The sequence below is a fragment of the Bemisia tabaci genome, chromosome 8 (genome assembly GCF_918797505.1).
Source record: "Bemisia tabaci chromosome 8, PGI_BMITA_v3".
Taxonomy (NCBI): domain Eukaryota; kingdom Metazoa; phylum Arthropoda; class Insecta; order Hemiptera; family Aleyrodidae; genus Bemisia; species Bemisia tabaci.
The window spans coordinates 33,906,668-33,933,064 of record NC_092800.1 but is presented as its reverse complement, the minus strand read 5'-3'; the positions used below and the strand labels follow the sequence as shown (position 1 = coordinate 33,933,064).

The 26,397-nt window shown below is 40.7% G+C and overlaps 1 protein-coding gene across 7 annotated transcripts in view; it reads left to right on the top strand.

The window, feature by feature from the left end:
• The window catches only part of LOC109030233 (prolactin-releasing peptide receptor), a 384,812-nt gene that overhangs the window by 177,147 nt on the left and 181,268 nt on the right, over positions 1–26,397 (top strand). For all 7 annotated transcript variants that reach the window (XM_019041087.2, XM_019041086.2, XM_072303433.1 and 4 more), the window contains 2 exons: positions 5,156–5,491; positions 6,196–6,649. In XM_019041087.2, coding sequence (XP_018896632.1) covers positions 6,256–6,649 — 394 coding nt within the window. In that variant the 5' untranslated portion in view covers positions 5,156–5,491; positions 6,196–6,255. The remainder of the gene's footprint in view (positions 1–5,155; positions 5,492–6,195; positions 6,650–26,397) is intronic.

The window sequence follows — 26,397 nt, the reverse complement described above, 5'->3', positions numbered from 1 at the left end:
TACAAAATGTGTGTGTACTAAGTAGTTCACAGAGGGGTGTAGGGCAAGTAGCGGCTCCTCTCTGTACATGCAAACATTTGTAATATTATATGGAAATAAATTAATATAAAAAATAGGTAATGTAGAAAATGGCTCAAAGATCACGATGTGCCCATCAAAGTCTAAAATGCACTCCCAACTTCACAATCTGCTTGAGAAAAATGGGGGCTTTCAGCTTCTCGCTTCAAAAACTATACTACGGCATAGTTGAACATTTCGTAAGGGAAGTAGTTCCATCCAACCCTCACGCACCAAGAGACTGAGCATTTTTAACACGGCCGACGCCGCAACCCGTCAATACACATGTGATGAGCAGGCCCGTCACGAGGGGGGGGGGGGGGGATACTGGGTCCCTGGCACCGGGGCCCGGGCCCCGGAGGGAGCCCGTGTTACCCATGAAAAACCACCACGAATTCACATGCAACCCTTGTTTCGTGAAGAAAAAGTGAAAAATTTACCCTAAAAATTTCGCAATAGATAGAATAGATTTTCAGAAACACGCTGGGGCACTGTAGAATTCTTCTTCAATTTTCAAAGATGTATACTTCTTGGAAAATATCTATCTATTTTCAAGATTTTCAGTACAGAGGGATATTTTTAGTAACTGCGTTTCATTTTCTTCCGTCGTCAGATTCTAAGAGTCTCCAGTTTGGGCATCCTCGACTTCAATGGCCCATGGCTCAACTCCCTTGCCATAGACAAACGAAGGGGGAATCCAGGGGGGCCTGGCTCTCTTAGAACTGAAAATAGATCATATGCCCCCCCCCCCAAAAAAAAAAAATAAAAATTGTCCAGATGTTTTGAATGCAACAATTCGCAAGTATTTTGTGCTGAAAGTAGGGGAAAAAAAACATAATTATTCCGCAGAAATTGATGGAAAAATTCTTTATGGAGGCTTCAAAATGCGTCCGATTAGTCGTATAAATTCTAAAATTTCTCGGGGGATGCCCCTCGGGCTCCCCCCCCCCCTCCGTGCTTGGGCCCCGGACCTTAAAACTGGTACCAGGGCCCGAGATGGGATGTGGCGGGCCTGGTGACGAGACGGAATTCCCTCAGCCGGCGTGCATATATTTACATTTTCTTTGCGTCAATAAAGACTTTGGTGCTTCCTTACGATTTACGCGCGATAGCATCAGCCGTATTAATAATGTGTAGCATCCCAGTGCGCAAGGGGTTGGATGAAGCGACTTCTCTTACGAAATGTTCACCTATGCCGGAGTATTCTTTCTGAAGAAGTAAGCTTAAAAAAAAAACGCAAAACACGATTCGAGGGATTCTAGCCGTACCATTTGTGCGCAATCCTCAACGCCAATAATTAGTATTTTATCCCTTATACCGCAGTCCTTTGTCAGCCGTGAATAATTTGTACGACCCTACCTCACTTTTGAAATAAAACACATACGAAAAAAAACCGAAATATAATGATTCAACCATAACAATGTTTACACTCCATGATAGATAAAAAACGCAAAAACCGAAAATGGAGACGAGGCTGAAACGCAATGACAGGCGTTGCAGCCGTTAAATTTCCATGAAAAAGTTCCGTTAACAATGTCATTTGACAGGTTCATTTAAAGCGCGGGCAGTTAATTAAAAGCGAAAACCGCTTATAGAATTGGAATTCCCCGGACCACTCACACATCGTCGTTTTTTGTTGACTTAATAAAACCATCGGCGCAAATAAATCAGCGTTAACATAGAATGCACCTCTCTCGCTAAGATTTAATTAGCACAATGAGCGGTTTAGCGTTTGACGTCATTTAGTTTCGATCGAAATCCCACTGTCGCCGAAACGCTGGCGGTTGAGGTTCGTTGTGATTGTTTGATGAGCCTCGTTCGAAGTAACTGGATCAGTCGATGTGAAAGCCTAACAAGTCCTGCTTTGCAATGAATCGATTGCTCCGCCATTTAAACCTATAGAATACGATCGATAAACAGGATATCCACAACGAACAAATTAATAGTCGATTCTTTACCGTAGCTTCAAATGGGGAAATATCGACAGCTGATGATTTACGCGTCACCAGTGATTCAACTTCAACGAGGATTCTGGAGTTATTAGTTTGTCTGGCTTTAAATAGTTGCGGTCTCGTTATTAAATTAATACGTAATTAGCATTTCATATGGATGACAGTTATTTCATTCGGCATTATTATCGATTCCGATCGTATTTACCGTGGAAACTTTTCTCATTATGAGAGAGCTGAACGTCCTGTTTATAGAGAGCGGACATTAGAATATTGTTACGCCTCAGTAATTGTTCCTTAATTTTGAGCTTTAAATTAGGATTTTTACCCTCTCAATAAACAAAATAAACTTTCATTTTCAACTTTTGAAAAGTGAACATTAGATGGGGTCAGAAATCAAGCATTGCTGGATTTTATTTAAATTATTATGTATTATTGATTTTTTTTATCGCTTCGCTGGATAGCTCGTCAAAAAGGTTCACGTGGAATGGGAGGGGGGCTGGCGCTGACTTTTTCCAAGGAATTAGAGGGATTTTTTACTTTCTCGCTCCCATAGGGTAGAGAGGAAGTATTGTCATCCTCCAAAAAAAAAAAAAAAAAAAAAGTTGAAATTTCATCATTTCTAGACGTTTTAAGGTCCCAGGAGTAAAAATAACCATACTTGAAAAAATGTGTGTCCGTCCGTGTGGCGTCCCCCAAATCTGTCTACAGCGATATCTCAGAATCTATCTGTTCGATTTCATTCAAAATTGGCACAGGACACCATATCTATGGTCTCCTTATGCACGTTCAACGATTTTGAGGTACGCTAAAATTTGGGGGGGCTACGCTCAATTGTCCATTTTTAGCAAAATCACACGGAAAGCTCATTTTGAAAGACTGTAAATTTTGAAAAATGTCTTTAATTCTTTAACAATGGGCATCAAGCACATCACCTGGGTCATTAATTTAAGTTCCAAAAAGATCTTTGGACTAAACTCAAAATTCAAGAGATACGAGGCCCAAAAGTAGGGCACTTTGCTCCGCGAAACAGCTCATTTTCAAGGACTGTAAATTTGAAAAAAAATAAAATAAAATGCCTTCAATTCTTCGAAAGTTGGCATCAGAGCACCACCTGGTTCATTAATTTAAGTTCCTACGAGGTCTTTGGACTAAACTAAAAATTGAAGGGTTACGCGTCATATAGCGAGGAGAGCACTTCGGTCACACGGAGAGCTCATGGACTGTAGATTTTGAAAAAATGCCTTTAATTCTTTGAAAGTTGGCTCAAAAGCACCATCTGAGTCATTAATTTAAGTTCCTAAAGGATTCATGGACTAATCTCATAATTGCAGAGGGGCCGATAGGAAACGCTCAATTCTCTGATAAATGAGTCGGAGCGCTTCTAGATAATAGCAGCAAACGCTTTGAGTCAGGTGAAACCTAGGAATTCAAATGCATTATATAATGCATCATATACTATTTCCAAAATTACTCCGTAGGTAATCACAAAGCAAAATTAGACAACTAATTAGATACATACTCACATTACAAAGGTACTATGAATCATCAAGCTAACGCCAAGAACTGACACTTAGATCTTTATTAAAAACTAATATGTTTGTTGTTAATGAATTTAGAATCCCGGCAGATTCCATCTTTTGCGGTTCCTTTTTACGAGGTACTAAGCACAAATATAATGTAATAATTCGGCACAAATATGACTGATTTAATGCTTGTTAATGAAGGAGGTTATAATTGTTATAACGTGACGTTTGTTGACTTGTCTCTCGTTGACGTTTGTCGATGGCGCTCTCTATTGTTTTCGCTTTGAGTTACGGGGATACGCGGTAAGGAGATGGCGCTCCTGGCGGGCGTGTCGTGAACCTTCCAGCAGGTAGATTCGCCCGCCAAATTTAAAATTTGGGAGATGCTAAGCGAAAACCGTTTAGTTTTAAGACTATTTGAACATCGAATAGTCATTCTACCCATTCAAGTAGATATTTGATGGCTTTTGACCGTGCTTAAGGAGAGATTATAATATAAAATCGTATCTGAAGTATGATGTCAATGAATCTAATGGATCCTAATGAATCGTAGAAAAGCTAAGATTTTTACGGATCGCCATCTTTGACAGGAGACTTAGTTAATCAATTACATATTTAATTGAAGATGCCTCATAAAATCAACAAGTCGAGTCCGAATATATGAATTCACCACATATCGCGAAGACATTTACAATGAAGTTCAATGGTTTGAATAAAAATTTCATAACTATTATCCTGTGATCAAAATTCCAATCAAACTTTATGATTTTGTAAAATTGGCAGTATTTTTCTAAATATTCCAGTAAAAGTGTCTATGCCGGCGCGAAGCGCCGGCTCGAGCGAGAAAGTCCCGTGCGGTCCCCGCACCAATCCGCTAAGCGGATGGGGGGGCGAAGCCCCCCAAATGCCGGCGCGTAGCGCCGGTACGCGGCGCGAAGCGCCGCGCATAAATTGGCCGGAGGCCAATTTTTTTAAACTTATCGCACTTGAAGAAAGTGTGCTCCGGTGTGTTAACGGTGAACGGACACACAGAATGGACAGTTCGGAGATTCCCTCAGGTTAAATCTTTTCAGGTATTGTCCGAAAGCACCATGTCCGGTGAATAATTGCGTTAAGTAATAATTAATGTTGCCATGATCTCTGTGAATAAATTTCTTGTCATATATATGAATATTCCTGTAGCACGGCAGTATACAGGGTGTCCCAGGATAAGTACGAATATTGAAGGAGTCAATATTTTGGGTAAAAACAAGACGTTTGTGTGGTATGGCTTTTTTTTCTTAAAAGTCGTATATGTATACAATTTCTGGTATAAAATGCTCAAAATTGCTCTTTCAGGACGATCCAAATTTCAAAAATGTTCCATGGACGCACCCTTGAGCCATGTAAATCGCCTTGGATGGCCTTGATGGTGTATATTTCTGGGCTTTTCATATCCTCTTGATGAGGTGCATTGCCCCCTTATCTCACAACCAAAAAAATTCCTAGTTCCGCCCTTTGCAAAAAGGCAAGATGTTCTCTCAATGAAAGTTGTCATCTCACCAAGTGTAGTTCTGTTTGCTTTCAAAAATTCTATGAATTAACTACGATTGTATAATCTTGAGCAATGTTCGTTTGTTTCAGGTGTATGGATGACCGCAGCCCATTTTGACGACCCCCGCACCAAATGCATACCTGTTTGATTCAGGGCCGAGCAAAAAATAAAATTATATCCAAAAAATGGGACGATATAGCCACCCGAGACACCAAAAAACCAAGGAAAGATCATCACAGGGAAATTAGATGAACCCTTTGCAGTGCTAACGTGACGCATCCTTCTTCAAGAAAGGATAAGATTGTCGTCAACGTTCCCATTGTTCCAAATTCCTTCATCAATGCGTCCATTTGAGTGAGGTGACAAGTGATGAAAAAAGGGTCATATTCGTGCGCGGAACGTTCGTCCGGAAGAGAGTGCAAAAGGTAATTGAAGCTTTTAGTAATGCATGTTCATAATTTTAGGCATTTTATTGACTACTTTGGCCGTTTTCACTAATGCAAGTAAAACCCAAGAGTTAAGTGCGGTATAACTTATTCAATATGAATTTGAAATTCACGTAAAATTCTTATAAAAATATACAGAAATTAACTGAAATGCTACCCTTTTCTGGCGACTTCTACTCTGAAAATTAGTTTCATGTGTGTCCAAAACCAAACAAAAAATGCGTGCAAAAGATAGCACTTACAGATGTCTTGTCTAACACTAGCCTAACAATTAAATGAAAAAGACTCTTTTTACATTATTTGAACGTATTTTTGCGAAACGGAACCCGAGACATGTGGGAAAGAAGAGGTTTGCTCGTTAGTCTAGGGCCGTGAGAATGAACGAGCATTATAAAGCGCCAGTGACGTCAGCGGCGACGAAGCCACCGCCGTGGTCGCCTTACCTCCGCATTAACTCATGAGCCCTGTCCACAAGGCTCTTTTCCCATGCTCATGGCTCATGAGTGCCGCATTCAGTTTGACAGAATGTAAAATCCCGTTTTTCCATTTCTCTAGAGGAAACCACGCCCAATTTTACACTATTTCTTGTGCAGCCTCAACGAGCGCACTCCATCTTTCCCACTCGCCTATAGTTCCGTTTGGCAGACATACGTCCAAATAAAAGCCTAAGTCGGTTGTTACAGGTGATGGGCGGCGGAAGATAAGCACCTGCGGCGTGCGAGAAAGTTGCGTGCGGTGCCAGGATGAACGTCTACGAGCTGGAGGCGATCATGACGAGTTATTGGGAACTGAACCGTCACCTAAACCTAAGCTGCGGCTGCGTGGCCGCGGGGAACTGCTCGGAGCAGCTGTGGGAGCTGTGCCACCACAACTGGTCGTCGACGGAGATCGCCGAGGATCTCTTCAACTCGACGCGCAACGACCTCATCACGAGCCCCATCGTCCAGGCCATCTTCTACCTCGTCTACATCACCATCTTCGTGCTCGGCGTCTTCGGCAACGTCCTCGTCTGCTTCGTCGTCGCCCGCAACAAGGCCATGCACACCGTCACCAACCTCTTCATCACCAACCTGGCACTCTCGGATATTCTCCTCTGCGTCCTCGCCGTACCCTTCACTCCGCTTTACTCCTTCGTCGGTGAGTACATCTTTCTTTTAAAGCTAGTTTAAGTCTCCACTCCCATCATTCTGATAGCATGGCCATATTAGACAAAATGACGATCGCTGCCAAGTAGGCTTCCAGGGAGGCGTTGGAGAGGGCGTTCAGCCAAACAGTAGGAAGAGGACACCCGTCAAGAGATGGACCCTGACCCTCCGAGGTAACAGGGTTTGGGAGGGACATAGTCATCCAGTAAGTTTGCACTGTTCGACTAGATTGTGAAAAAATCGTTGATTACTCGTAGTGTGCGCGACTGGTAGCGCTATCTATCACAGGAGATTGAAATAACACAGTCCAACTTGGTAGGGATATGGCCGTGCTCCGAAAATCCCCGCTCTGCAGCGTTTGTCACAGTCGTGATAAGACCTACCGTTGGCTATCAGACGGCTGCTGAGCCTTGCGAAAAATGTGATGAAGTATCATGAGATTTAGTTCAGGAGCACGGTCCAGGGTGGCATGAAACGTAAGGTTGCAAATCTCAGTGATATGTATCATGAAATTTTACGAGGCTGTGAATAATTCAAATTTTTAGGAGCTAGAGTATGCAACCCGCACTCAAACACACAGTAATAGAAGAAAGTTACAATTTTTACATTTTGCAAAACATGAAGAGGAACCGGCATTTTTCAATATCTTTCATAAATTTATGAAAGTTCATGAAATACATATATTTCACGTGTTTCAAGATTTTATTTTTAATGAAAGTTTGCCACCCTGGCACGGTTCAACTTCGGGGTGGACGACGGCAATTGCCAGTTGCCTTGGCCCTTTGAGGGTGCCTCGCCAGTCAGCCCGACCCTTAAGTTGTAAAGACTCACTACTATTAGACAAAATGATAAAGACAGGTGTCAGAATGATGAACAGAGAAATTAGTCAATGGGAGAGATTGGACAAAATTTGGAAACTTTGAAAGCTTATATCTTTGATAATAGGAAACGGAAAGGGCTAAATGTGCTTTTATTGGTTTTATCCTATGATTCTTAAGTAAAATTTTTTTCTGAAAAATAATCGCGGTTCATCGATTTTACGCGAATTGACACTGAACTTTTTTAAATACGTCCAGCTCACTCTTTGAGAAAAGGTCCTCAAGGAGCAGCTTCTTTTTTTTCAATAAAAAGTTCTGTTTCAGTTCCGTTAATTTTTTTACAAAATAAATATAACGTATTCCTCATATCTTGGCAAATGATGAACGATGAGATCCCGGGCCAATCGTCATGTAGGTCATCGCTAAAAGCATTATATCAAAACGATGGTTGAACGTAATGTGATGAGTGCACTGTTTACTCGGAGAAAGCAAACAAGAATGATAAAAACATATCGGCTGCCTCCGGAAATGCGGGAGAAAACGGACGAGATGAAAATAATAAATTCATCGAGACATGCGCTCGGATGTATGCACTTCGCACACCACCACATGCGTCATGCAGGAACAATTCATCACCAGTGTCAAGAGCAAAGTTACCGTCTCGGCAAAGTAACGTGGAAAATAAGAAAATAACCATAAATTATAAAATCTTCCCGCGAAAAACTTCCCCATTTTTTTCTCCCTCCTCAAAAATTATATCTCCTCAACAAAGGGAGTAAATAATGGAAATAAACTGCCTGAAAAAAGGCGGAAGAAGAGGATAAGAAAATGAGGTGGATCGGGCTATTCGTCGTAAATACTCCGCAGGCACCCTGAACTGGTCCCGAGACGATTTACAAGTCCCTTTGTTCTCTGTTCCTTAATTGTTGCCCTCTCTTCTTGTGGATTGTCTCGAAAAAACCACCAAGATGATTGACAACCCTCATTTGTAATTTTTTATTGCCTTTGAAAATTTACTGAGGCTAAAATGGGCTCCCTAATATTTTTGTCTTTAAATTTCTAAAAGTGTGATAAAATGTGGATCCCTAAGTATGTTGGGTGCGGATTTGACAGAAGTGCCATAAAATGAAAATGAGAGAACGGGCGACGAAATTGTTGATCGTTTACGGAAAAAAGGACTTTAGTATAAACTCAAACTTTGATCGATTTTTGAATTTTTTTCCTGAAAATTTCGAAACTTCCATGTCCTCGCCGTATTCCATTTCTCGTTAAATCGCGATCATCACACACAAAATTATCAAAGAACATGCCGAAAGAAATTGATAAAGAAAAAGTATGAGAAAATTCTCGTGGTATAATCTAACGAAAGGTGTATGGAAAGCTGAAAAACAGTTTTATCTAGGACAGCTAAAGCGTTTATTTCGGAAAATTGCCACGTCGGATTCTAATCGATTAATCTGCGGTTGAGGTGAAACCATGATGACAACGCCAGCATGCAACTACACTAGCGCCAAGGTTGTTAGATTTGCCTATTTGAAAATATGAAGGCGCCTTACTTTCATTCACCTGCCGTAACAGTAGTCTACAACTCCTACAATTGAAAAAAATAAAATAAATAAAACACTAAGAAGTGGCCCGAACTGTTTGTAACAAGGTGGAGAAATGGTGCTGGGTCCATACTATTTCGCGGGGAAACAAAGCTAAGAAGTTCCAAAAATTAAAATTAGAGTCGAAAAATAAATTTTTTGAACTCTAATGCGCACCAGTACGAAACTGAGGGGGAGAGTGTTCAGCTCAGGCAGTTTGCATTGGAATATTAACTCCTACAAGCAGCCTCAAGGGTTCACATCTATTAAAAGTAGCTAGATGTTCCGTCAGCTACTACTGATATCCTACTGATGTACGGAAAAACGGTTTCCTATTTTTTGTTCTGGATATTTTGTATTTTTTGCAGTGATAAATCATCACAATCCCTTGCAAAGATATATTACGAAAGTATCACCTTTGAATTTCACTCGAAATTCATAAAAATCGTCTTTTTCATGGTTATGTGGCATGCGGCCTCCTTAAACCTCCTTTAAACACAGTCAGAGGCGTAACCAGCAATTTGGCAACACCAAATTCCCTCCATTTAAACTTATGCTAAATAATCGATTCTTGTTGGAACACCTAGCCCCTCAAAGGATCGAGACATTTCCAAGGTTTAAATTGAGAAAAGACAATGTTGCCAATTTGCTTGATCCGCCAGTGAACACAATGTTGACCTATGGAGCCGGCCCAAGGAATGAACTGTATAGGGAACAACCAAGAATGCGGTCGACATAACGCATTCGGAAATAACTCCATGAATAGCATTAAGGGAGAGAGGGATAGAAAAATCGATAAATAACACTAATTACCACTAAAAATGCCATAGGCAAGGGCATAACATCCGTTTTAATGACGTTTAAATCGAATGATAAGGCCCCCACTCCGAAAGCAGTCATCAGCGTTGAAATTTAAGCAACAATGACTCCGCCAAGAATAGAGGCCCCGTCAACTTCACTCAAATGAAGCACGTAATGAGTTACGTTGCCGTAACATTGTGTCGTATTTTGTTATTTCATTTATTACGGAAGTATTACGGAAGTATGGGGACCTTTTCGCAGTATGGCAACTCTGAAGCAAGGTTCAGAAGCAGATAAATTGATACCTCCCGGTTTAAAGTTCAGAATATTTCGTCATGTTTCATTATTTTAGTGCTCGTATACCTTATGTTCATGAGCATCTCGAATTACCCCTTATAACATCGTTGGATCGCTTTGCGCACTCCAGTATTAAATTCAGGACTTATTCCTCCGTTTAAGGAATTATGGTGGAGCCAACTTTGTAGCCTATTTCAATTTGGCCCAACTCCTTCATCAATGCATATGGAGCTGAAATGCCATCATCTCAGTAATTCCAAGGTCAAAACCTTATAATTTTAACTGCGCGTCTTCTTACCAAGCGGCATCTTCTCTTTTACTACACCAGATGAGGACTCGGAATTTTCCGAATGTTCTACTGCACTTACCAGGGTAGGAGTTATCAATTGCGCGCCGGCGCACAGTGGATCGAGTCAATAGGAGAGATCGGACAAAATTTGGAAACTTTAAACGCGTATAACTCCGTTTATACAGAACTTTAAGATCTTAAAAAGAAGTTTGGCCGGGTTTCACAGCCAGTGGCGATTTTGCAAGTTGGAATGGAGATGTTACATGTGTGAGGAATTTGAGATTTGATTCTTGATTCTTCTGTAAAAATTCGCTAGAAACACGATGGTGCCACTGGTTTTTCTCTCAAATCAACTCCCAAGCTTAAAAAAAGCTCTCAAGTTGAGGCCAAAATGGAGGGGATACCCCACGCTATCCTGAGAGTCCATACGTCTACGTCAAGACAAACTCTCCATGCAAAGATAGGGAGCAAATACATTGACAGGGCTGCCACTCTATTTGGAGACTCCAAAACTGAAAACACGGCAACCCTGCTAATGTATTTGGTCCCTATCTTTGCATGGAGAGTTTGTCTGGATGTAGAGGTGGACTCTCAGGATAGCGTGGGGTCTCCATTTTGGCCTCATATTGAGAGCTTTTTTTGAGCTTGGGAGTTGATTTCAGAGAAAAACCAGTGGCACCATCGTGTTTCACGCGAACTTTTACATAAGAATCAACAGTCAAATCGCAAATTCCTCACACATGCAACAACTCCATTTTCCTCCATTTAAATGCATATAAAAACAATCGATTCTTGGCGGAAAGCTCAACTCAACGCCTAAAATCAATATTTCCAGTGGATTGAAATGAAATATTAACAGAGTGTCCAACTTACTGGAATCGCCACCGTTCACAGTCAACCACTCCAGTGTGCGGCTGTGCCTTATTGGGTATGCAAGCGCATATTTTCGCACGGTCGAGAGCGAGTTCTCGCTCGCCCAGGACAGCGACGGAGGGTGGGGGGGGGGAGCATTAGCGGAAATGATGGACTTGAATATTCTACGCTGCACTCATTGGGGCTGATGCAGTGCAGTGGCGGGCGGTTCATACGGCCAGGCTCGCGGGTGCACAGTGGGTCGTAGCAATGGAGATGTTGCATGTGTAAGGAATTTCCGACTGTTGACTGTTGATTCTTATGTAAAAGTTCGCGAGAGACACGATGGTGCCACTGGTTTTCTCTGAAATCAACTCCCAAGCTCAAAAAAAGCTCTCAACTTGAGGCCAAAATGGAGGGGATATCCCACGCTATCCTGAGAGTCCACCTCTACATCAAGACAAACTCTCCATGCAAAGATAGAGAGCAAATACATTAGCAGTGATGCCGTGTTTTCATTTTTGGAGTCCCCAAATGAAGTGGCAGCCCTGTCAATGTATTTGCTCCCTATCTTTGCATGGAGAGTTTGTCTTGATGTAGAGGCGGACTCTCAGGATAGCGTGGGATATCCCCTCCATTTCGGCCTCAACTTGAGAGCTTTTTTTGAGCTTGGGCCGGAGTTGATTTCAGAGAAAACCAGTGGCACCATCGTGTTTCTCGCAAACTTTTACCTGAGAATCAACAGTCAAATCGCAAATTCCTCACACATGCAACATCTCCATCAGAGACGTCGGACGTGAAATTTTTGACTGAAATCGAAAATTTCGCCGTTTATTTCGTCACGTCTTGAACTTTAAGGGGTGCTTCTGAATGAAAATTTCACGAGAAAATCAATGGAACCATCTTTAGAACCTCAAAGTTCGTATAAACGGAGTTATAAGCGTTGAAAGTTTTCAAATTTTGTCCGACTTTGCGTATTGGCTCGATCCACTGTGCGGCGTCGCAACGAAACGCGACGGCGATAAGTAGCGACTGTTTAAGCGCCCGCCCGGCGTTAACTCTTCAGAAGCTCATCGATCATAACCGAAATTTACTTCGTCGCTTTTCTTCCGGTAATCTTATCCGCCCCCCCCCCCCTCGGAGCTTTGGCTCTTTTCATCCTGAAACATTGAGCTTTTTCGTGCCTTCGAAGCTCTCGTCCGTATTAAAATTTCCACCTCGCGTTACTGTTTCTCAATTGAACGTATTTCTGAAAAACGGAGCTATGCGCATCGAGACATGAGCCCTGAGATCCGGAAGATTATATGCGTAACAGGGGTCACGTTATAATGCACGTAGTTCCGTTCGGAAGAAATGCGTCCAATTCGCTGTTGGATGGGTGAGGTGAACTTGAAAAGGTCTATCGATGTTTTTAATTGAATTTTTCACTTTGAGTACGGCCCAACTCCGCTGGACGCAAATTGTAATCGTTTTTATTAATTTCCTTGCTTCCAAAACTATTTATAAACATAAACAAGCTGTGAACTCCAACACAATGTGTTGATAAGGCGCGTCATTAACTCGCACATATCAACCCCTTTAGTTTTCATTTACAGAGATTTCAAAAAAGGCAAGCAGCACAACAAGAGAATTCACGATCCAACACTGCAAGGTCAACGACGCACCTTCACGAGACCGTGTATTGTGAATCTAGAAAGCTATTCGAACAAATTTAAGTTTTTTGATCTGCCTCAAGCAAAATCTTATCAGATTCTTGAAGAAAAGTGCTACGAAAAAATTTAAGCGAAGAAAGGAAAAATTCTGTCGAACTCCTAGAAGATAAAGTCGATTTAAAGGTATTTTGGGGCTAAAATACCCAAATTACCGGTATTATAAATACCGTTATATTATTGAAAAGAAATTGACTCGATATAAATGCAATTGTATTAAATATGTCTTGATTTTGTTATTTTAAACGTCTTTTCATGCAAAGAAGCTCAACCATGTCCATGCTTTATTCATTCATGAATTGAAAGTAAGCAATCCACATCCCGAAAATCTACCGATTTGCCGTAAAAAATCGCAGAAACTTGATATACCAGGTCGATGTACCCACTCTTTGAATTTACCAATCAATTTAGTGAGTGCACGTATGTGAAAGTCAAAATGCTATAGTCATTTTGGGTACATTCATTTTTCATGAAACAATTGTAAGTAATTTCAATCCCGAAAAACCATAAATTTTCCGTATAAAATCGAAAAAATCAAAATATGTCGACTCCCTGACGTGAAAATTAAATTCTACGTGTGGAAATACTTATGTATCGATATATGCTGAACAGAATGCCCGCCTCTCCTCGTAATTTACAAACCGTTCCTATACTCATCTCAACATTTTTCTCAGAGCTTTGTGTTATTATCAGCTTCCATTTAGACCCCGGTTTGATGGCCGAATCGGCTGCCCAAAAAGCAAGCCATTTTTGAAGGGCTCTATGAGAAATTCGTGATATTATGAGCTCTCAGGAAATCACCCAATGGGTAAAATTGCTGGTATAAATTTTCGAGTGCTTAAAATAATCGTATTCAAGAAACTAAGGCATTGGACTATGGAGTCAATTTCGTTTTAATAATATAACGGGATTTACTTGTCTTCAGGTCAAAACTCATACAAGAAAGCCCCTTGCAAGAGGCTAATTTTTTGTAATTTCACTCAATTTTTTCTCCTTTTTATAATTGAATTGCTTGTCACATTCTGAGGTCAATCATATTAAATTGTAATTTATACATTTCTTTTTTCCCCCTTCATTTTATTTTTTGTTTGGAGAAGTTTTGTTGATTTCTTCGGATTTCGAATACTGTAACTTCTCTTCTATTTGGCCGATTTTTATGAATGAGACCTCTTTTAATTCGTGTTTTATCGGAGAGTAAGGAAAAAATTGCTAAAAACTCGCGAAACAATTTTTTTTGAAAATTGGACGAATCCTAGCGTGACGGTGAAATGGTTAATGAAGCGTAAGTAATTGGGCGTAAGATTTTGAGAAAAGAATCACGTCGGGGTCACCACTTTGTTGAGCTCAGAAAAAAGGTCAACAATATTATAGATAAATCAACACATTTTTATTAATAATACCTTTTTAAGGATAAATTATGACTGGAAGAATCATACAAGCAGGACTTCTTTTTTCATATATGTTAGGTTAAGATGAAGAGAAAAAGTGGTCGCCACGGAGACCATTTAGCATAGCATATGCTTCAACAGGTACCAACTTTTGAAAAGTATAACCGAGGTTACAGATCTGTCAAAGCAACGTTTTGAACAAAACGGAGGAGTTAAATTCTCATTCCGAGAGTGCCGACCTGCTCAGCCATCCTCGAATCAGTTCGCTTGATTCTGCTTATATATGCATATTTTAAATCAGCGCGTCGCATTCTTAAGCTTTTTTAAAAAAAACCAAGTAACGTAGACTCTTGGTATTCACTGCACATAAACTAGCGACCCCCAGAATGAGAAACAACTTTAAATCATAATTATTGATGGACAAATAAACTTTTTACACGCTTTGGAAAATCTCAGAAGTTCGCGGTAGTCACTTTTCGGTAAGGAACTAAGGGACTCGGTTATTGTATCGAGCAGGGTTCGAAACGATCGCAAAGGCGGTATACTACGTATACGCGCCAAAAGTAAAACGAACATCTTGCCATTTTACCTATACCTGAAATTCATCGTTCCTTGGACGAAGGAACATAAATTTATTCCAAGGTTGCAAAACTGACTCAAACGATTCCATTTTTTATTACCAAGTACCTGTGCATTTTTCGCCAAAATGTTTTCGGTTTTCTCATGAGACCAGGAAATTGAAGAAATCAGTACAATTTTCAGTTAAAAGTGCCCAAGTCTCGTGGTAAAAATGTAATTTGCGAGGGAAAATTTGGCAACATTCAAACTAAGGTACGTTCTTCCGTGAGGGGAACGACGAATTTAGGTTCCATGGAAATTAATCATTTTTTTTGGAGCCATGTGTTCCGACAAGAATCGCTGATTTAGCACACTGCCACTTTTCTAGAGCCTCCAACGCCTGTAATGGAACGTACCTGTAATGCCCTGTAATCGGTTTTCAGTCTGTTTGAAAATGATTTGATTCTTTTAAATCTTGTATACAGAAAACAAAACAGTTGACAAATGGACTGCATTATGCAATTTGGAACTGTAAATTCTGTCTCATCTGAAAAAACACTTATGTGCATAGGGAAACTAATGACACTTACGGTGTTTTTAAACCGGGCCAGAATTTAAAGTTCCTAATTGTAAAACGCAGTCCAAATGGTAGCACTACTTCTTGGTCTCAATGATAGCTGAACAATATGCACCGAGGCTTCAATCAGTTGTTTTAGGTTTTTGTAAATTTGTCCCCATTAATGTTAAGTCTTTTTAGAAGTAAACGATTTCATTTTTCTAAGTGTTGGGGACGAAGTAACGTTGTTATACCTTTGCGGGCCAGAGCGAGAGCAGAAATTGAATAAGAAATAAATTATTCTCGCAGTTATTACGCATTTCTTAGAAAACTAATGTTTCTTTTTTTTTGGTAAACTTAACAGAAAATTTTACTCATGATATGAAAGAAATTTATTCAAATTAATCCATGAAAGTTCATCAATTTTTTAACTGCCAAAAAAATCATCCAACAACTACACGGTCTATAGTACAAAATGATGAGATATGTGCTGTTGGACGTGATACCACTATTCGACCTCCTAGGAGCTCGGTGTGCCTACTCGATTCATTGAAGGCGTTTTTATTTGCCGTCACTTCACGCTGAATTCCTACGAACTATCGTGGTAACAAGCAGATTCTCATTTGAGAAAAGTTTCTCTTTCAATTACCTTTTCGTATAATGGATGTCTACTGCGTTGTCACTCTGTGTGCGTAGAGGTAAATCTACTAGTTGCCAAATTGTCTCGAAAAAATTACAATAACGCGGTAATTTTATGGTATCACACAAAAATGACGACGGTTTCTCAAGTCTGTAAATGCCTCGAGCATTTGGGACACTATTTTTTTTGATTCATAGAATAATATTGTCCTTTTATGACAGCTGGTGTGTTTTTCCGCTAATGTTTCGGGCCGATTAAGTTGTTTTTTCTATCATTACTGCTGGGTGTGTTTAATTCTGATAATATTTCCAATAATCTTATCTTGCAACCGCAGGAAATTATGATCTTTCTTCGAGTGCTCAATGTCATTCCATAAAGTGTTGCATTTTAACGCAGACTTCCAGTCAATTTCTGCGATAAATTTAGACACTATTTCTGCGTCCCCACCGCGTGATTTTTTTTTGCAGTGAGTAATTATTTTTTCATGCCTCTCTTTTATCATAGCGTGAGGTTTTGATCCGAAAATAGTGTCATGCTGCGAACGAGCAGAGGCGTTGCTCCAAGAGGCCAATGAACGGGGATTTTCATGAACATTCACGAGCTCATTTCGGATGCATACTACGCTTTTTTATGAGGCACTAAAAACTCACTCAAATCTGCCGTTTGATGAAAATGGGGACTTTAAATGCCGCGCCCGGCCCAGATTTTATTTCTGGGCAGATTCACAAACGAAACATTTTAGCACGATCCAAAGACCTCATCAGTGGCTGTATCCCTCACTTTACCTTGTAAAGCACGTGCAAGAGTCACACCATTGAGCCGCGCTTGGGAAAACTAAATTTCGGAAAAGCCACTGTTTATTTGAATCGCGTTTTGTAGAGAGAAACCAAGCCACATCTGCTATTGTCATTCAAGTGGGCAATTTAATTTTTTACACGAAAACTGTTGTACGGATTCTTGTGCAAATTTCAGTGAATTTCTGCACAGTACATAGCAAATTCCTTAACATTTTCAAAATAATTCGCTCAAACGTTCTTTTGTAAACATTTAAATTGCACAGTTTAATTTGACAATAGTTGTTGTTGCTTGTTTCGTTTCTACTAAACACGGTCCATTTATGAGTGAATTTTCCGAGGATGTCCGTTTAAAATCAAAGGTTTATCCATCGAGACGTTAAATAATAAATTCTCCTGGACGAAAATACACATATTATTAAGGACATAAAAGCAAGCGGGAAAGCTCTAATACGTTCGTATTACAGAAATGCCCAGCTGATTTCTATATAGGCGCATTTTTAAGTTCCCCGAAGGAGATGAGCAACATTGAGTGAAAGAACTCGCCTCACCAAAATTTCAACCATCAATTTTGAGAAAAGTACACCACCGTTTAAAAAAATAAATTATGTAAAAACGATTATCGTCTTCCACTCTTATTACGATCATTAAATAGAGGTGATCCTAAATGTGTGAGGCCTCTATCCGCCATCTAGTTGTTGAACCAGTGCGCCATTTGATCGCATACCTGAATTCTTGAGGCAGTTTGAAATAAAGGAACACTCTCTATCGGATGAAATCGGACCGAAAAACATCGTGTGAACACCCCAATGTTACCAAATTTTCCCAGGTAAAAAATGTATTCTTAATAAAAGTCATGGATATCTCTTATTAATATTTTCACATACTTCAGATCAAATCGCGGACAAAACTCTGAAAAATTGGGCTAAAAATATGCACAGCTTTTCCCATGATTTTCTTGTTTTATCGCGGGAAATTCGGCAACGTTCGAAGACTCATATGACGTTTTTCCCGAGCGCGGGAGGGTTCGGTCACGTTCAGCCGCGAAGTATGGCCCGAGCGAGGCACTTAAAATGCAGTTATTGGGTCCTCAATAATGGATCCCTTCGGCCCGAGTTGAGGAGGGTCAGTGTCGACATTTCCTTTGACAACACGAAAACGAGCCGAAATTTCCATGCTAAATGCCATTTGTGATTGTTCGCAAAGGAGTTCGAGACGGGATTGAATTGGGACGTGAGCTGCAGCCAACAGCCGTACTTGACTCAAACAGTAACAATAATAAGAAGTTGCCATGTTCCCTGAAAATATTGAACCGTACAATCTGTGCATTACCGAAAATGAATTGCATCTTAGCCCAGCGGTGTAGTTATTCGGCACTTTTGTTTTAAGATACCCATGGACGGATTTAACCAAAATTTGACGTATTCCTGCTACATGGAACTATGGACGAGTTGGACGATGGGATGTGCTCTAGGAAGTTGCATTAGAAACAATGTGAAAGTGGGTGTGCACTGCAGAAAAAAGTATCACAATATCAATTACACTTCCAGCTGATTTTGGCGCCGGCGAAAAGAGTAGTTAGTTGCACTAGCCAAATAAAAGTGTAAAGGCACCAGCCACCGGTATAGTTAATTTAATCACACTTAAGCTGACTGTAAGGGCACCAGCTAGAGGAATGGTTGATTTCACCACACTTTTAGCTGACTGAACCAAACCTCATCTGACTTGTGCAACTACTGTAATTCTGGCGCCAAAATCAGGTAGGAGTATAGTTGGGATTGTGATACTTTTTTCCCCCGTGATTCTCTTTGGGGATTGGAAAGCTGAATTCTAATGGAAGAAAAGTCTTTGATCGGAAAAACACATTTTCGGCTAAAAAAAATTAATTATGGTTTAAAGAAATTCATTTTACTTGGAGGAAGTTTTTTTTGTACGATTCTTTGATCAAATTCGAATAAATGTAATTTTGTCATCATGTTAACTTTAATTTTCTTCAAATCTAAAAGCAATTCTGTAAATAGACCGACTTTATCAGAAAGGAACCAACCCTTATTAAATTGAAATCGAGAAAAAGATGTTTTAAGTTTCATTCCTGCATAAGGCTCAATGTAGAAAATAAACTTTAGTCCCTATGTTGTTGCATAGTGCACATTTTTTAAAATTTTATCGGCACTACACAAATTATTTGATTAACTTAAAACTTTTTTGAAAACCGATTATATAGCCGACTATTGAACCGACTATATAATCGGTTTTCAAAATAGTTTTAAGTTAATCAAATAAACTTTAGTCCCCCTTTTCACACACTAATTAATGTTTTTCGACTTTCAGTTTTCGGTAGGAGAAAATACACGGCTAGTAGAACTCAGAGCATTCTTAAATCATTTTTTTTTAAAATGTGGGTTAGCTCCTTTCTGATAAACTCGGTCCAAATGGCTCAACAACGACATCCCAATTCGGCATCAGCGTGGACGTTGTTTCCTACCGCGTTACGATTCCAAAAACGAGATCGAAATAGAGGCAAGAAATCATCGAACGCTTCCTGGCAGTCGTCTCGCTCGCCTCGCACTACGATTTGTCCAATTCATTATGATTGTCTTCATCCCCTTTCGTCCTGCCGCAGTCTCACCGTCTTTCCAACCCCCTCTCTCCCACCCCTAAACCCCCTCCCCTCCTCTTTCTCGCTGCAGCCAGTCCTCCGCTGCCTCTTAGTTGTGGGCTGTCGCCCTCACTCATCGCGGCTTACCATCCCACGGATTTATCCCCCCCCCCCAGCCCACCCCCCACGTCAAACTCGGCACATCCTCAGCTTTTTCCTGTCGATTCCACACGAAATTGATTCCGTGACGGTTCACCTCTTCTGCCGTGCTGAGGAAAATCATCGTATGAACGTCCGGACGTTGTCAAAATAACGCAACTTCTCCGTCGACGGATCTTCACCCTTTTCTCGACATTTCTGCCTTGCGAAGAAAGAACGAACTGGGAAAAAAACACATTGGATCTAGAGTCCAGACTCTTGAAAACATTGACAAGAAAAAGTACTCTTGATTCAATCAGATTTTTGCTTAAATGAAAAGGAAATCCGCTCAAATTAAGAGGCTTGGTTCTTGATTTAAGCAAAAATCCGATTGAATCAAGAGTATTTTTTCTTGTTGATGTTTTAAGAGTCTGGACTCTAGATCCAATGTGTTTTTTTTTCCAAGAACCAAGTCTCATAATTTGAGCGGATTTCCTTTTCATTTAAGCAAAAATCTGATTGAATCAAGAGTACTTTTTCTTGTCAATGTTTTCAAGAGTCTGGACTCTAGATCCAATGTGTTTTTTTTCCAGTGCGCCGTATCAGACTTCGCCAAATTTCCTTTGACAAAACGCGAATTTTCAGGAAAATTTGCAAGTATTTTCCCTTCAATTTTTCGGAGAATTTTGTTCGTAATTTCAACTGAAATGTCCGAAAATTTCAAGGATAAATATTCATAATTATGTTCAAAAATAAATACTTTGCGAGAGTTAATTTGGCAACAGTCGAATGCTCATACGGTTTTACCTTAGTGCAGCAGATTTGAACCTATGGTGAAGAATCGATTGTCGGAGGAGCCGGATGCTCTAACAAGAATCGATTCTTTTTCATAGATTTAAGAAGAGAGACATGAATGTCGGTAACTTCCTGAGCCCGCCTTAACGTCACCTTTTGGCTTAAAATGATCGGAACCACTCGGGCAGAATTTTTCCTCGGACATCATTAGAGAGCGTTTTACGTTGAAATATTGAAATCTGATTTCTCCACTTAACTCGACCAAAATTGCTCTTGCAAAATCACGCCTTCGTGGACTTAGGTGTCTCCCTCTGGTGATGGTCATATCGTTACCTTCCGGCCAAAGTATCACAAGCGCCATGCGACGTTTAAAAATTTCCGCCGCCATTTTATTTTTTACAAAAAAATCGTTCAACGAAGCTATTCGAAAATTTCACCGAATTTTTTTTTGTGCCGCCGATAAAGTTCAGTGAAACTTTCAAACATATTCAACCAACAATTTCTCTGTAGACAAATGAAATGGCGGCGGGAATTTTGTAGCATCGTATGGCGCTTCTGATACTTTGGCCGCAAGGTGATGATATTATGCGAAAAGGTCATTGAAAAAGAAACTTGCTTCAAACGAGAATCTGCTTGTTATCACGATAGTTCATAGGAATTTAGCGTCAAGTAACGGCAAAAAAAAACGCCTTCAATGTATTGAATAGGCACACCGAGTTCCTAGGAGGTCGAATAGTGGTATCACGCCCAACAGCACATATCTCAAGATATTGTATTAGAAACCGTGTAGTTTTTGATTGACTTTTTTTGGTAGTTGAAAAATTAATTACCTTTCATGGATTAATTTGAATATATTTATTCCATTATCATGAATAAAATTTTCTGTGAAGTTAACAAAAAATTCCTTCTTTACTCCAGAAGATGCATGCCAGCATCATAAAGAACGGATGCCAATATCAAGAGGAAAGTAGCTCATATCAAACAGATATCTGCTGTATTCCAGGGATTCTTTATTCTTCGTTGAGGAGCAAATGTTTTTGACGCTAAAAATAGTTTTTTTAAAATCAAGCAACTTTACTTACAGCCCGTGTTAAAATCTCTGAAAATTCATCAATAAAAATGTGCTAATTCACAGAAATTCGGCTTTATTGAAAGAAATTTGGCAACACCGTAGTGATCTTACGTTGTTTTTGCCTAACGTGGCAATTTTGCCAAACGAAAGGGACAATTTGAGCCTCGGAACCCAACTTTTTCACCTTTCTACTCTCGTCAAAAGAAACAATCATGAGGTGGACAATATTCTTTCCCTGACTGTTGAGTTATTGGTTGTCACACGGATGAGAAACCGACTGAAGTATCGGTAAATTGAATCGGTGTTTGTTTCAACCTCACAAGTCCATTACTTGAAGAACCCGGAGCTCCGTATAAATGATTTTATTTTAGGGTTCTCCGAATAACGGACATGTGTGGTTTGAACAAAGATTATCATTTACCTGGAGCCGCGAGATATTACGCGATGGTGACAAAAGTGTGATGTCCCAATCACGTTCGTGCGGCGTTTTGGTGTGTGTGTGTGTCGCGAAAAATTAAGTTTAACCGTTCTTTCTCTTTGTTATTTCAATGACTCCTCCCGAATCTTTTTCGAGTTTTTAAGAAACATTCGCGAGAGATTTCGCTCCTCAGAAAATGTGCATTTTTTCGAGGGAAATATTTCAAAATTTGCTAGATTTCTCGTGATAAAATATTTATTTTGTATTAAATTTATAAGTATCTTGCCTTGAAATGCTCAGATCATAGGATATGATTGAGAATAGTCTATTTACAATCCAAGGATAATTCACAGAAAGTTTTAAGGCGCCGTGTTTTAAAAAATAAAATTTGAGAGGTAACTGGACAACGTGGAATGAAGTTACGCCAATTTCGGTTGAATCTGCTCATATATCTTCTCGCCGACGCATTATGACTCGGGGCGGCAGCATTCCGCTTTGTGTTAAGGTCATCCAAGCGCCTTCAATTTTTTATGTATACAACCATGCATATCCCCAAAGCACGTATAGTTGTATCAAGGCGTTATTACCGATTTCATTGTTAGCGTCGTATCTGCTGTCCGAGATATTAGCATGAGACGCTTCCTCTCCTTCTGGTCGCTTTCTCTCCTCTTATTTTTCCTTATCTCTCTTCATTTATTATTTTCTCTTTACACTGAAAAAATGGGTGCTGACTTAACATTCTGGATGTAAAAAAGTGTGCGACAACTCACAAAACGCTGAGTTAACCGCCACAGCAGTTAGCTTTACATCTTGACATTGCCATAGTAACTGCTGTGGCGGTTAACTCAACGTTTTGTGAGTTTCGCACACTTTTTTACATCCAGAATTTTAAGTCAGCATCCTTTTTTTTCCGGTACACTTCTTTTTTCCGCATTAATTTTCATACTATTCCTCCGATTTCTGATGGGTACTCATCTCACATGTGTGTCGATGTGAGTCTGTCAGCCTTGAGCTAATAAGCTTTCCTTTCAGCGGAAGCATTTTACACCTCCTCTTGGTCCTTGTTTCATGCTTCACCGCGCGTGTTCCACGTGAAATTTTGACGAGGAAACATGTGTTGTAAGTGCTTAATTCCTCACCTCCCCTAGTGGTCCACCTCTATCGAAAATAACCTCTTATGAAAATGAGTCCCTGTCCTCGCTCCCCGCCGCGAGCGAAAATTAATCAAACTCGGTGGAGCAGTGCCGCGCCGTCTTGGGGCACCGAAAGGAGCATCGAAGTTGGCGAAAACCTAATTAAAACGCGGAAATCGGAATGTTGTCGGGAAGAATTCGCAACGCGGCGGGCTACGTGGCGCCCCATTCAAGTTCAAACGAGCCACGTGCCAAAACGCTCAAAGAGCAAGGTCCCGACGCAGCGTACTTAGCTTCCCCCCCTAATCAGGAACCGCGCAAATCCCACGACTTCCCTATCCAGTTACGTGGTTCTGGATTCACGTCGTGTTTCTGCACGGGTGGAGAGAGGAGGCGGCCGCCGCGAAAGGAGGTGATCTCCGAACCCAATTTCGGATCTAATGGAGTCGGTGCTTTATTAACCTCGCCTCGCATTCATCCACGCCACTAATTAGTATGATAATTGGACGCTCGGAATTCCGACCTCGGCGGAGTGATATTTTTGCTCCTGAGGAGCGCGGAACAGGTGGCAGCTCACACTAGGAAGCCGTCGATGACGATATAATGGGACTTTTTAAAAATGAAAATTAAAAATAACGAAGACCTTGTCTCCACGAGACGTTTCCGTGAGATTTGTCGGAGGGAAAAGTCTCACTTGCGAAATAAACACGTACACTGGAAAAAAAAATCTTAAATTTGCCGGCAAGAAGTATTTTTTCTTAAATCAAGAATTTTTCTGGTTAATATAAGATTCTTTCTTGCTTAACCCAAGCATTATTTTTCTTGTATCAAGAAAAAAACAGCTTAAAGCAAGAAAAAAAAATTCTTGGCGGCAAATTCAAGAATCATCATGCTTGATCCAAGCTACTTTTTTTTATCAGTGTAGCACCAAGGAGGGTCCTTGTAGAGATTCAAGACCAACTGAGGGAGGAAGAGGAAGTAGAAGTAAAATGTGTGATATTTTGTTCGTTTGTGTCGTTGGTGAACAGGATGGGAACGATACGAACGATGTAAACGATGTGAACGATACGAACGAGGTACGAACGATACGAAGGAGATACGAACGATATGAACGATGTGAACGCTACGAATGATGTGAACGCTACGAATGATGCGAACGAGATACGAACGATACGAACGAGATAGGAACGAGATACAAACGATGTGAACGATACAAACGATACGAACGAGATACAAACGATACAAACGAGGTACGAACGAGATACGAACGATACGAACGAGATACGAATGATACGAATGAGATACAAAGACATGAACGAGATACGAACGATACGAACGATACGAACGAAATACAAATGATACGAACGAGATACGATCGATACGAACGAGGTACGAACGATGCAAACGGTACGAACGATACGAATTTACTTACAAACAAAAAAAACCAGTAGAAGATAGGAAAAATACCATTTTACTCACTGAACCAGTTTCTTACGTAAACGCTGTGCATATTTTTGAGACGTATTTCTTCAATGTGGCAATGTAGTTGACAAGTTTATAAATTAAAGCGCTAAAAATAAATGCCTCAATTAACAAGGCATTGAATAATGAGAGTCACGTAAGGAGATTAAATAACTTTCAATGAGATCAAAAAGTTTCTCGAGAGGGTGTTTGCTCGTGCGTTTTCAGGAGTGTCTTAAGTTGATGGTTTTATTGTGCATGAATGCACACGTCACAACTCGAGAATACCGAGGAAAATTTAGCGGACAGGAGCCACGAAACCAACTACTTAGCGCTTCAAAACGGAGCCTCGAGTTCATTCAGTTCCCTAAAATGCGAATCGGTGCGTTTCTTCTTCTTCTTCTTCTTCTTCTTCTTTTTTTTTTTTTTTTTTTTTTTTTGTCAAGAGAAATTATTTATTCAATAGATGTATGTATGTATGAGCCGCTTTTACGGCGCGCTTGGGCGCTCTGCGACGCCTATTCTCCACAGGAATCTGTCATGGTAGAGATCCTCCGGAAGCTGGCATCTCTCCATCTCTTCACGGATACCCTCTACCCACCGTTTGGCTGGACGCCCTCTCCGTCGCCTACCTGGGGGGACCCACTCCAACACCTTCTTCGGCAACCTGGTATCAGCCATTCTCTGCACATGCCCATACCATACCAACTGCTTGGTCATGATATCGTGCACAATCGTCCCCTCAACGCCCATTATCTCTCGGACACGTTCATTCCTGACACGTTCTCTCCTCGAGATTCCAGCCGATCGTCGCCAGAAATCCATCTCGGTCGCCTTGAGCATTTCTTGGGTCCGCTTCTTCAACTGCCACACTTCACTGCCATAGGTGATAATAGGCTTGACAACCGAGTTATAAATTCTCTTCTTGTTGTCTTTGGAAATCCTTTGGTCCCAAAGGATCCCATTAAGCATGGCGATGGCTTTCCTTCCTAGAAGATTACGGTCCCGAATGGCCTGATCCAGCTTCCCATCCGAAGTCAGCTTCACCCCCAGGTACTTGTATTGTTCGCAACTTTCTATATGTTGACCATCCTCCAGGACTATGCTTTGCTGAGCACCTCCGACTGACATCTTTTTTGTCTTACGGACACTAACCTCGAGGCCCCATTTGCGGTACTCCTCCACCAACTTCCGGGTCATATACTCTGCGTCATCGTGATCTTGACTTATGACTACCTGGTCGTCAGCAAAGCATAGCGTGAACAGTGTTTCTTGGTCATTCAGAGGGACGCCCATGCCGGCACACTTTCTTTTCCATTCCTTCAGAACGTGCTCTAGATATATCTTAAACAGCGTCGGTGACAGACAACATCCCTGCTTAAGCCCCTTGGTGACAAAAAAACCGTCTGAAAGCCTTCCTTGGCACTTAATTCTAGCAAAAGCCCCCCGATAAAACTGCTTGACTGCTCCAATAAGTCCCTTACTAAAACCAGTTTCTTCTAAGACTTCCCAAAGTTTCACAAGAGGAATACTATCATAAGCCTTTTCAATATCCAAAAACACTAAATGAAGCTCCTGGCCAACAATTCTCTTCTTTTCGGTTAACTGGGTAACACAGAACAGATGATCAGCGGTAGACCGACCAGCCCTAAAACCTGCTTGCTCCTCCGCCTCGAACGGGGTCCACTCTTCTTCGATCTTCGCTTTCAACACTTTTCCATAAATTTTACTTATCGTTCCTGTTACCGCTAACCCTCTGTAGTTCCCACAGTCATCCTTCCTTCCTTTTTTGTGCGACGCTGTTATCCAGGCCTCTTTCCATTCTTTCGGGATGTC